General features: G+C 42.2%; 2 protein-coding genes across 4 annotated transcripts; both read left to right on the top strand.

Moving 5' to 3' along the window:
* Positions 1-1366: 1366 nt before the first annotated feature.
* Positions 1367-2004, top strand: LOC133397264 (small integral membrane protein 30-like). Its single transcript, XM_061667931.1, has one exon. The coding sequence runs from the start codon at positions 1417-1419 to the stop codon at positions 1606-1608; it is 192 nt and encodes a 63-aa protein (XP_061523915.1). The 5' UTR covers positions 1367-1416; the 3' UTR covers positions 1609-2004.
* Positions 2005-4221: 2217 nt separating this feature from the next.
* Positions 4222-7106, top strand: gpr85 (G protein-coupled receptor 85). 3 transcript variants are annotated; one of them, XM_061667855.1, is made up of 3 exons: positions 4222-4279; positions 5182-6503; positions 6619-7106. In XM_061667855.1, exon 2 carries the CDS (start codon positions 5368-5370, stop codon positions 6499-6501), a length of 1134 nt encoding a protein of 377 aa, XP_061523839.1. In that variant the 5' UTR covers positions 4222-4279; positions 5182-5367; the 3' UTR covers positions 6502-6503; positions 6619-7106. The 3 variants fall into 3 exon arrangements, with proteins under 3 accessions (XP_061523839.1, XP_061523837.1, XP_061523838.1); XM_061667853.1 differs by having other exon boundaries at positions 5182-7106; XM_061667854.1 differs by lacking the exon at positions 4222-4279 and adding an exon at positions 4511-4556 and having other exon boundaries at positions 5182-7106.
* Positions 7107-12907: the final 5801 nt, after the last annotated feature.

The raw sequence follows: 12907 nt of genomic DNA, 5'->3' as shown, positions 1-12907 counted from the left end.
GCAAACAAGAAAAAAAGGCATCTCGCATCATATCTGTAAAAGTGAAATTGCTTTCCTTTTTTTTTTTTTTTTTTTTACCTGTGACTTTTGGATGGGTGTGTGTGTGTGTTGCGCACTTCCATAGAACTGTGCAGTGCAGATGATAAACCGACCACATGATTGTGTTCATCATAGCAAGGCACAGGGGTGACATTTACACTATGAAATGAAATGTGATGAGCTATCAATCTCCCGTTGCATATATCGTGCACACACACACACACACACGCACACGCACACACATGGGCGGAAGTCGCTGCGATGCACTTTGCTGTCAGCTAAACTTGATGCAGGGTACGCATCAGAGTGCATCTGAAGAAAACTTGATCACCTTGAGTAAACGCTCGTTTAGGTCGACTCCGCGGGCGCCCATCAGTTTTGGAAACGCTCCACCGTGAGAGCGAGGCGGCCTAAATGAAATGGGGGGGGGGGGGGAACAAAACAAAAAAATGGCTGTACCATCACACTTGGAATGCGATGCAAGGAGAGGTAAATGTATTCTGCACACGCCATAATTACAAATATGACGACCTTGTTCGTGCAAGACAATTGACAGTTTCTCGTGAAATGGACGGTAGACAACAGCTGCACAATATTGCCCTGCGCAGGGTAACCGTCCCACCAGACGCCCTCATTACATTTGGGGGATTTAATGACAACATAGTTGCTCTTGAAGTAAACACACCCAGATGGACGGTTACGACTCTGCTGTGCAACACAATGACTTCAAGCACCGATGAGTCACTGCGTGGAATTGTCTTCAAAGTCACATTTAAAATATGAACTGATTAGCATTGGAAGAATCAGACAGCATGCGTGCTTGTCAAGCATCCACCTCCAAGACTAGCTCTCTCTCTGCCTCCGAAATGAACACATCATTACACTGCGAGCACTTTTAACATTGAAAAGATGGGCTATCGGGAATTAACAACGTCATTCTGAGCAGTCGTAAATTACATTTTGAACAGTTGGCATTTTCATTCGAGATATCTGCAACATAATTGGGACTGGTCAAAACGACAGATAGAAATATCTATAATTCAGTTTTGCTAAATCAAATCTGGATCGCAGATAATCTGCAACGTCAGTTGTCCTTGGGACATGTCGAGTTCTTGAATTGAGATGAATTAAAGTCAAACTGGAGGTACAGATATCAACAGTTCAGTTACACGTGTACTGATTTACAGTTATATTACTATTTGCAGTCCAGGATTGTCTAAATATATAATATTCATTTTAGGCATTCATGAAAGCATGTTACAGATTTGCTACATTGCTATTGGCTGACTCCTACCGGAAGTCCCGCCCCTTCTTTGACGCTGCACGCACGGCAGCTTTCCCGGAAGCAGACGTCGCAGCAACTCGAGAGCTCGAAACATGACTCCCAAGCAGCAACTTCCACGCGTGGCGGCGGTGCTTAGCAGCCTGACCTTCCTCCAGACGATCCCCCCCGCGGCCGCGTACGATGCGGGCGACGCGGTGGCTCTGCTGCTGGGAACTGTCGTCGCCATGGTGGGGTTCTGCGCCTGCCTGGGCTGGTACGCACGGAAGCGGAACAGACTGCTTTGAGGAAAGAGCGACCGCATGCTCCTACGCTTGTCCTTTCTCTTTACCTGGCAACACATTGCTGGGAATACTTTAAACATATATGCGACAATAACCTCCGTCCTTTGTGGATGTTTTGGGACAATGTTTGGCTGAAACTGACAGATAAACTCATGAACGGTAGTGAGCACGTGACCGGAAACACGTCGCGGAGAAGAAGCGTAAGTCCGGAAGTAGGACTTAATAACAAGCTGCGCTGCTGTTTAAAAAGGGGACAATCACTGTCGTTGCTTCTATATGAATACATGTATTCTGCTCAAGATGTTTATTTTTTATTTTCCTCATCTCCGTTGCTAAATGCTTGGCCAATTGTGAGGACTATCACTACTCCGGTCAAAATAAAATCATTCAAAAACATGGCGTTCTGACTAAACAACGTTGCGGTGATTGTTTCCAAAGTTACCTGATTTGGAGTTCATGTCAAATGAAAATGCAAACTTTTGAATGTAGCAATCAATATCATAGCATAAAATGGTAAGAAATAAGGTGAGGAAGGTCATGACTGAAGATATTAGAGAGGAAGATATCAGGCAAGCACTCACATTCACAACCTATGGACAATTTAGTCTTCAATTAACCCAACATGAATGTTTATTTTTGGGGGGGGGGGGATGCAGGAGGAAGCTGGAAAAAGATGCAAACTCTACATAAGAAGGACGGGATTGAGATTCAGCGTGCCACCCTGAAGAACCTGCGTGTCATAAAATGCGAATGAAGAAAGTCCGTTGAAAAACGCCATCGCCCCCGCCAACAGTAACGCGTTCCAAAGTCGAGGTACAAAGAAAAAGCACGTTGTCCTACACGCTTGCGACATGACTGCCGCATGCTTGAGAAAAGCCAATTCTATGAATTTGTCATGCTCCCAAGGACGACTGAACAACAGTGAGCAAAGTGCTTGTCAATTATGCATTTGCCGTACATGGGATGTCTTCTACCTCAAGTGAACTTGTCGGCCTCGCTTAACCCACATAAGCGCCACAGCTACCAACACTATTGTACCAGATTTATTGTCGCTCTTAATAGCAGTTACGTCAAGATAATTTTACCATTTTTTCCCCTTTTTTGTGTGGATAAATACTGTGTGTATATCTATACAGTGTTGGGGAGTAACGTGTAATGAGATCATGTCATTTAATTATAAAATCTATTTAATTGTAGTCTGTTACATTACTTGGAGAAATTGTGTAAGTGTAGTTGCTTTTGGAAATTTCCATTACAAATTTTGTGACATTTGAAACATCGCTTGTGATTGGCTCTTTCTGGTCATGTGCCATTCTGCCGTCGTCTCAAACATGACTTACTTTTCCAAATATGGCCTTGAAGCGCCATCTTGCGGTGCGATGGATGAGTTTGTCCGAGATTTTGAAAGGCTCATCGTTACCATTTTGAACATATATATAAAAGAATATTGACTTTTGAACAGTTTTATCTTTTGAATTTTGGACTTTTTTATGGAGCATTCGCTGATCTGGTTTGTCATATGAAGTGATATTGTCTAAATGATGCACTTTTGCCATTAGGTTAACATGGTATCGTGTTCTCCGCATGGTGTATATGTATAAATATATGTATAATGCAAACATTTTTGATGATGCATTTATGTTTTATCAAGTTTTGATGTCAGTTCATTATTTGTGTAAAGAAGAAATATGTGATTGATTCCAAAATAATGATTGCTGTGGTTTGAATCCTTTTTTTTTTTTTTTTTTTTTTCCCCCGAGAGAGAGGAAGCATCCAATTTTAATTAATTTTGAATGCATTCATTCAAAATTAAGAAAAGTCATCAAAATGGAATCAAATGAGTTTGACAAAGCAGTTGAAATAGTTCCATTACTTCCATTTTCGACAGGTAACTGCAAAGCATTCTTCCCAACACTGTTTGTATATACTGTATGTATAATACTTTGATTTAAATGTTCCCGTTAATATTTATCGATGCACTGTGTGATGATATTTATGGGTAACATATTAATTAACTGTATGATGGGTGTGTATTTTTTAAAGCACTTTAAATCCTCTCTGTGAAAAATGCTGTCTTAATAATATGTATTTACTATATTGAATACCAGTAGAATAGTAAATATGAACATTTGCTCAATAATGACAGTATATTTGATCATTTTAGAGATGTAAATAATTATTTTTTTTTTTTTTGCTATCAATTGTATGTTAAAAGAAAGAAAGTGAATTGTCTGATTATTAACAGGTAGATATCTGTACCTTCATTACAAACACTAACCAAAGATAAACTGGAAAATGCAGCTTTTTTAAATCGAATATACTGCGGGTATGTGTTGTTTCGACGCCCGAATTAGTGTCCAGTATGCATGGCAATGTAATATTTAAGCAGTGGCATGTGCAATGGTTTGTACAGGGCAGCAGAGCCACAGTCGAGTGGATGAGAGCTGCTGCTGCTGCAACAAGAGACAGGACGCGTCTTGGATCACAAATAGGGATGCAGGGCGCATGCGCACTGCTCCCCGTTTACTGTATGTTATTCGCCGTGGTGGAAAAAAGGGGAGCAGGCAACAATCGGGATTTTTTTTTTTTTTTTTTTTTTTTTTTAAACCAGCGTGGGGGGGAAAACACGACGAAATAATCTCCAGTGGATGTGAAAACGGACCCTTACCAACAGGTACGGTTTGGATCGATCGCCTGTGATCGCCCTCTTTTATTTATTTATTTTTTCTGCATTTTTTTTTTTTTTTTTTTTTTTTCTCCTTGGAAGATTTTGACATGATTCTGGTCTCGTCGACGCTGTTGTATTTGATCTAAGCAGTGACAAAACACTGGGATTGCTTCATCGTCCGCTACTGCTGCGTTGCTTCGTTTGACAATCGAAGGAGGCTTTTTTTTTTTTTTTTTTTTTTTTTGGTGGTTTTTTTGTTTTGTTTGTTTTTTCAATATAAACCGTAAGTACGCCGCTCGACAAACGCAACATTGTTATTGAAAACACCGTACGTACATAGAAATACGCAATTATGAGACGACAGACGTGCTTGGTGTGTTTTTGTTGATGCCAGTGATGCTTTTCCCGAGCATTTTTGTGCAAATTGTGTCAAATATGCGCAGGTTGATTTGGGTAATTAAGCAGACTAAATGCGTGTCAACACAAACGCAGATAAAAAAGGGAACAAAAACACGAATGCTTTGTGCGACTTTTTATTTTCTGTTTTATTTTTTTATTTTTTGCATCCAGCTTGTGTCTACTGTGCGTGCTGTTGCTCGGGTGTGATCGAGAGCATCTTAGTTTATTTGGTGAGGAAGAGGGGGCTTTAAAAATGTCCTGCTCGCTCTTGCGTGAATAATAATAATAATAATAACAATAAAACGGTCGCTTTTGAAACATTTCCTTCATTGTGCATTCACCTGAAGTGGAAAAAGGATGCATGTAATAGACAAAAGTGTGGCTGTTTAAACGAAATGAATGTGAGACAGTTAAATAGAATGGGACAGTGCTGTTGGAGACATTGCGGTGGATGAGTGGATGATAGGCGGATGATTTTTTTTTTCTTCCCCTCATTTTGCTTTCTTTAGGTGTGATGAGACAAAGGAACAAAGGATGCCTTAGAGGAGAGGTTGCCTACATGCCCGGAATCCTCCTCAAAGCCCACTGCCGCAGCCAAATGGATCTAATGCCTCCCCCCGCCGCTGCCGCCGCCGCCGCCGCCGCCTCCTCCTCCAGATCATGATACTAGGCTGAAGCTATCCCCGCTTATCTTTATGATCCCTCCTCCATCTATGGCGAACTATAGCCATGCAGGGGACCACACCATCTTGCAGAATGTCTCTCCTCTCGCCACCTTCCTCAAATTGACCTCCCTGGGCTTTATCATCGGCGTCGGCGTGGTCGGGAACCTCCTGATCTCCATCCTGCTGGTCAAAGACAAGAGCCTGCACCGAGCGCCTTACTACTTCCTGCTGGACCTGTGCGCCTCCGACATCCTGCGCTCGGCCATCTGCTTCCCCTTCGTTTTCACCTCGGTCAAGAATGGCTCGGCGTGGAGCTACGGCACGCTGACGTGCAAGGTGATCGCCTTCCTGGGCGTGCTCTCCTGTTTCCACACGGCGTTCATGCTCTTCTGCGTGAGCGTCACGCGCTACCTGGCCATCGCTCACCACCGCTTCTACACCAAGAGGCTGACCTTCTGGACGTGCCTGGCCGTCATCTGCATGGTGTGGACGCTGTCGGTGGCCATGGCGTTCCCGCCCGTGCTCGACGTGGGCACGTACTCGTTCATCCAGGAGGAGGACCAGTGCACCTTTCAGCACCGCTCCTTCCGGGCCAATGACTCGCTGGGCTTCATGCTCCTCCTGGCACTCATCCTCCTGGCCACGCAGCTGGTTTACCTCAAGCTCATCTTCTTCGTCCACGACCGGCGAAAAATGAAGCCGGTCCAGTTCGTGCCCGCCGTCAGCCAGAACTGGACCTTCCACGGACCCGGGGCCAGCGGGCAGGCGGCCGCCAACTGGCTGGCCGGATTCGGTCGGGGCCCGACTCCGCCCACTTTGCTGGGCATCCGGCAGAACAGCAACGCGGCGGGCCGCAGGCGTCTCCTGGTGTTGGACGAGTTCAAAACGGAGAAGAGGATTAGTAGGATGTTCTACATCATGACCTTTTTCTTCCTGGCGCTCTGGGGGCCTTATCTGGTGGCCTGCTACTGGCGGGTGTTCGCCAGGGGCACCGTGGTGCCCGCCGGCTACCTGACGGCCGCCGTATGGATGAGCTTTGCCCAGGCCGGGGTCAACCCGTTCATCTGCATCTTCTCCAACAGGGAGCTGCGGCGCTGCTTCAGCACGACGCTCCTCTACTGCCGAAAATCCAGGTTACCGAGGGAACCCTACTGCGTTATATGAAGGTTTTTACCGCCCCTCCCTCACCTTCACTTTCCCCCCTCGATTGATCACATCAATCTGGGCTTTTTCCTCATGTACAGCTCTCTTTCTCTCTCTCTGTCTCTCTCTCTCTGCTAGCTTTCCGTCCTCTCATCCCTCCTTTCCAATCACTGTTGGCGATCGCATCCGAAAATAAAAAGGAGGCCGGAGGAGTACAACAGGGCGGTGTTGATCGCCCCTTGTCGTTTCGTACCGCGTGGATGGCCATGCCCGTGCAGAGAAGCAAAAATTAAATCAAAACGACAACGCTTTGGATTTTTTTCAAGATGCATTATTCTGTGAAGTGTGAAATAGAAGAAAACGAGAAAAAAAGAATACAACAAAGAAATGATACCTCTCAAGGAATCACTGGAAATGTTTTGCATTTTTCAGAGTTGCACTACTAAAAAGAAGATGTAAAGATTTTGGTTGCAAAGACAACACTCTTTCCCCCTCCTTTTTCTCCAAACGAAACGATGAATGCTTTAATTGGCAACAGACTACACACACAAAAATCGCTGTAAGTAAGGCAAACGTGTTGGAATTACACCATCACCAGTGTAATGTAAGTGGTAACTTTTTTTCATTTACCAAGGGGTGGGATGGGGGTCTTAAAATGGGGGCGGGAGGATTTTTCTGACGTGTGCTTTTTTGACGTTTCAACTAGAATGGATTTCTCGTAGTTTTCTCGATACGTCCCTTAATAGTGTCTGCCATTGTTATTTTCGTATCACCTTTTACAGCGGGGAGGGGAAGAAAATGCTGATTTTTCTTTGAAAAGAAGCTTTTGGGAACAAACGTGTGCTTAAAAAAAAAAAAAAAAAAAATGACATTTAAAGATAAATGTGTCATCATATCCATGTACCCTCAACACTACCATATTGTTACCGATGCCACTCCGGATGTTCTTGCCTTAATGGTTACAATGCTATTGTCATCTTGGTTCATTCAATGCACTCCGTGTCATTCCTTGGATGCAAGGGTGAAATTATTTATTTTGAATCACATGAAGTGCATGTCGATTTTTTAAAAAGCTGGTCCACTTTTTTTTTGGGATTATTTTATTTATTTATTCGATTTTTTTTACTCTGCAACAGTTTTCTGTGCTCAGAGCACAGGCAATGAGTGTGTGTGTTTGTGTTTGTGTGTGTGAGCACGTGCGTGCGTGGGAGAGTGCATCAAGCAGTCACTTCAAGACCAGAGCCTTAGTATGATATCTTGCACAATTTGTAAAAAAGTCAAAACAAAACAACACAGAACAAAAAAAAGAAAAAGACAAAAAAAAAAGGGGGACATTTAAGACACACATTCTTGTTTTTACTTTCCCTACATTTGCTCTCTAATGATTGTTTTCAATTATTTTTTCCTCTCTCTTCTCTATCTCTTGTGGCCATTTTTTTTTTTTAAAAACAATTACTCTGTTCCTTTTTGTAAACTATAGATGGTGTGTAAGTATGTGAGTCTTTTATTTACTTTTTGGAGTCCCGAATGTGAGTACGGTTTCAGTTAGGATTGCATTTTGCTGAAAGTTAACTGTGTAACCTGTTGCTTTTTTTTTCTTCCAAAAATAATAATAATAATAAAAAAAGAAAGTTTCCATTTTTTCCCCCACTATGGTTCATTTGATACCCATGATATATATGAGGAAACATGCTCAATTTACTTATGTCTTTTGTCATAATGTGTTTCTGTAACTTGGATTTATTACTATCGGGCTGGTCGGTGGAATTGTGGTTAATATGTCTGTCTCAAAGTCAGGAGTACCAGGTTTGAATCTCCTTTGTGGAGTCAGCATGTGCAAAACAAAAGGAGCTTTAAAGGGAAGGAGAACATGAAAAACAAAGGTGTATTTTAAACATGGATTGATAAAAATGTATTGAAGTTAGGAGAAAATGTGAGAACATTTGTCAACACCCTAGACTAGAGAGAGTGATTTCGACTGCATCTGCTTTTCAATATTTAAAAAAAAAACCCAAAACATTTTCATGATGTAATCCCTTGGGACAACATTTGCTTGTCATCGAATGTGAAGCGTGATTGATGTTTTTGAACGCCAACAGCTACTAGCAGCTAACAGTCAGTAGCTAGTAGCCGCGAGCTAACGAACTAGCAAGCTAACGAGCTAGCGAGACGCGCTGCAGGCATGTAATCCGTTACCACCTCGCTCGGTGTTGTCGTGTGTGTGTGTGTGTGTGTGTCTCCACATAACAGAGACATTTTAAGGAAAGTTTACTGCTTATTACGTTCGCTAGCCCTCGAGCTAACGAGTTAGCCAGCTCACGGGACCACAGTGGGATTGTCGCATACGTCAGAGGATCGTTCGGTATTCTTGTGTGTGGGTCCCCTCTGAAGAGAGAAAGAATCAATATTCGGCCAAAAATACTGCACAACCGAACATATGATTGACAGGTGAATGTCGAACGGGGTGTGTTTCCTGTGCCTTCAGTGGACGCGCCCACACCTGGAAGGCAAGCTCTATTTTTCATGATTTTAGAGCCTTATTTTATACAGTATACTTTGCAATTTTGTTTTTCTTTTTCATTTTTTATTATTCTTTCAAATTTGGCGGGCTTGTTCACAACACTCTTCTCTGTGGTGTGTAAAATTAACAGGACCTTTTAAGGTTTTTGTTGCGGTCGTTTCTGTACATTTGATCCTAAAGTGAGTGTTATTTTTCTGGGGGTGCTAATTTGACTTGTATTTCCCCCCTGCCCCCTCCAAAAGCATTTCATTAAGTAAAGCTCTTTTGCCGGAATGCACGAGTCCACAAGAATATAATGGCAAAAGGGGTTGTAAACACTCCAGCTAATTGCACGGCAGGCTGCAGGTTCCACTGATGAGAAACGCCTATTAAGGATCCATTTTCATTATGAGCTTGGCAATTACTGTTTTGTTTAAGACATTGCTCATTCTATGGTTCCACGCAGATGATGTGCAAACCTTTTATTGCCGTTTAAGTGAGCGCCAAGATGGGCTGGGTTGCTGATGGTGGGGTTTTGAATATCCTGTTTCTGGGCACCATGAGGAAGGGAGCTGTTCGAAGGACATTAGGGCGGGTCTGCCTTTAAAGTAGGACCAGGAACGTATCAACGATTAGCATTTCACCCAACAGCATCACGCTTCCTTCGAGGAGATTACAGGCAGAAGAACGTTGTGGAGCATATTGTTCCTCATTATAATGAGACGACGGCCGACTTCCGTTTAGTGCTAGACTGTAATGTTTAATTCAAGCCTGTCCGCGTCAAGTGAACAGTTCTTATACCACGGTGCACCCCCCCCCCCCCCCACCCACCCCTATATCATTATATCTCCTGTACAATCACACCAAAAAAACAAATCAGAATGCGATTAGATAATTGCTACAAATTCATTGGTACAAATTCAGTCTCGCGGCACGGTGGACGGCTGGTTAGAGTGTCTGCCTCACAGTTCTGAGGACTGGGGTTCAATCCCCGGCCCCGCCTGTGTGGAGTTTGCATGTTCTCCCCGTGCCTGTGTGGGGTTTCTCCAGGCACTCCGGTTTCCTCCCACATCCCCAAAAACATGCGTGGCTTTTTTTATTCATCATGTATAATTTGAGTAAAATAGCATCTGTTGACTGGGTAACGTCTAATGGCTTTCTGTACTCGCAAAGCATAATTAAAAGGGCAGTTGTCCTTTGTGTGGAAAGCTTGCCTGGAGTGGAATGGTGCTGACGAGATAAAGAATGGCTTTTTTTTGTACGTGCTTGGCATATTTGTTTGGATTGCATAAGGGGGCCATGGAAAGTACAACATGGTTTTCAATATCCGTATGGCATTGCTTTGATTTTTTTGTGACATCCTGTACATATATTCAGTGTTTGCTGTGCAGAACTGCTTGTGAGGTTGTGGTGACAGTACATAACAGCTCGATGCTAACTAGTGGATTTTTAGCTAATGCTGCTACGGTTTATGATGCATTATTTCCAGTTTAAAGCAGCTTGCTAATCAGCAGTGAGTGGTGACAACAGTACAATCTAAAATACATACATTGAACAAAATTAAACAGTTGATAACTTGAAAAAAATGGACCCCATCACAGTTAATATTTTAGCTTTGATTAAATAAAAAATATTCATTAAGTGTATCCTGAAAGTTTTAATTTTATGTAAACTATTTTTGAATGCTGTAAAAAAACAAACAAACAAAAAAACATTACCTGTCTGAGCCAAAACGTTAGCTCTTGCTAATTTAGCTTAGTATATTTTAGAAACACATAGCAGCGAGACTCAGTGCTCATTTATATGCACGCACTCATACGAGCGTCACACGAGGCACGGAGATTACGATATTTGATGTTTAGGCTTTGTTTCATGTTGACACACATCATATCATATTTGTATTATAAAGCATATGCCGTAATTTCTTGTGTATAATGTGCATTTTTGTCCCCCCAAAAATTGTCAAAGGTCAATAGAGCGCATTGTACATAGGTATAGGGGAAAGTGGGGGAAAAAACATTCACATTTTATAAATGTATGCCGCCATCTAGAGGTTATGAGAAAGGTGTACACTTTCATTCCAATATGCCACCGCCACCTAGAGATTTTTAAAGGTGTAGCCTAAACTTTCATTTCAATATGACAGGGGTATGTATGACTGCATATATGTACAGTTGTGCTCATAAATTTGCATAAAAAAATGCTCGTTTCAAGATGTTCACACTCGCTCAGTGTGCAGAATGTCAACATGTGCCCAACACCTCGCGCTTTGTCTGCCTGATATGCAGCCACGATAATGAAGGACAACATCACATTAGGCAAAGATGCACAACGACAGAAGGGCCAATAAAAAGATTGTAATGACCATTTTGGGGGTTGATTGCATCTGGGAAGAATGAAGGAGAAGAGGAAGAAAAGGAAGAAAAAAAAAAACGCTGCATCATTGATTGTCAGACAACCTTATACAAACCGAACAGGGTTTGGAATACCAATGATTCAGACCTCCCACTCCTTCTCCGAAAAGAAAAAGAATACTCGTGCTTTAAATGATTAAAGTACTGGTGTTTCTTCAAAATATAACAGTGGCTCCGACTATCTGCTGGAGGAAGATGAGGACTGATCCAATTTTTGAGGCTATGTAGAGTTTTGTTGACACAATGTAATTTAACATATTACACTCTTGGTTCTGCCTGGTCAAAAATAGTACATAAATAGTACAATTTGCGGTCCACTTAGAACAAAAGCAGGACCGGTGTTGCCGTGGTAACCAAAACAAATGTCACTCGCCGCTTAGTTAATCAGGGATTATCGACTGGGGTAGACTTTTCATGTCACCGTGCGTGAGGAGGCCTTTGGTCATCGGGAGTTGTGGTCGATTGTGTCTCTCTAAAACACTGTATGGACAAATGTTATTGATTTTGGATCCGATTTTCATCCCGTCAGTTGAAAAATTTTTTTTAAATAAAATCCCTGGTTTAACTGTACAAAATTCCAGCTCATCCAAGTAGCTGTTTGCAAAATGTTGCAGGCTTGGGATGAAGTCTCATATGTTTGCTTATTTCTCTCAGAATGTTTGCTTTATGTTTGGACAGTTGGTGCAGTAGCTTTATACCAACCTTCCAGGAGTGCAATGTTTATTTATTTATTTTTTTTGGTTTTTGTTTATGTTTTTGTATTTTATGCCAACAGAATTACATAAATGCACACTGCGGGTTGTTTTTGAGGAGTGGGTCGTAGCATTTGCTTACATTGGGTCTGGTAAATCCTCACAGTGCTGGCTGGGGAGTAAACATGTCCTTGATGCTGTTAAATCTCAGGATAAGTGATGGCGCTGGGGAAAGAATGTGATTGGTGGCCGGGCGAGTACTTGTAATATGTGAGGAGATACAACCGGTGGGGCGTAATCCCGCCCCACCACCGATGAGGATTACCCATGATAGATTAAAGCATCCCATGATACCCATGAGAGTCCTGATGCACAATGCTGCGGAGGGTTTTTAATTTTTTTTTTTTGCGTGTCAAAATCTTTTGTCCTCTCTAATCTGGGATTTAGGAAGCAGCGCCGATGTTAAAATGCTGCAGAGAAAATACACAGAAACATCCAGAGGTGAAGAAAGTCCATCCCGTGACCCTGGTGTTGAATTTGTTTCATAATATTAGCGTATGTTGACTAAAATCATATGTTTGTTTTCTATGGACAATCAGTGCTATCTGTGATGGTATCACAAATAACACACACAAATCAAATTTAAAAAAAATTATCAAATTACTCAACCTTTGACGACACATGACAGAGACTTCATGGAAATAATTATTTTTATTTTTTTCACCTAATCCCTTTTAGACATAAATTGAACACTAGCTGGACAGTGCTTCCATATTTGGTTGCTACCATTTTCCATAACTTCTGATTTCAAATACAATTTT

The sequence above is a fragment of the Phycodurus eques genome, chromosome 22 (genome assembly GCF_024500275.1).
Source record: "Phycodurus eques isolate BA_2022a chromosome 22, UOR_Pequ_1.1, whole genome shotgun sequence".
In the NCBI taxonomy this organism is placed as follows: Eukaryota; Metazoa; Chordata; class Actinopteri; order Syngnathiformes; family Syngnathidae; genus Phycodurus; species Phycodurus eques.
This window is presented reverse-complemented; position numbering and strand designations above follow the sequence as displayed.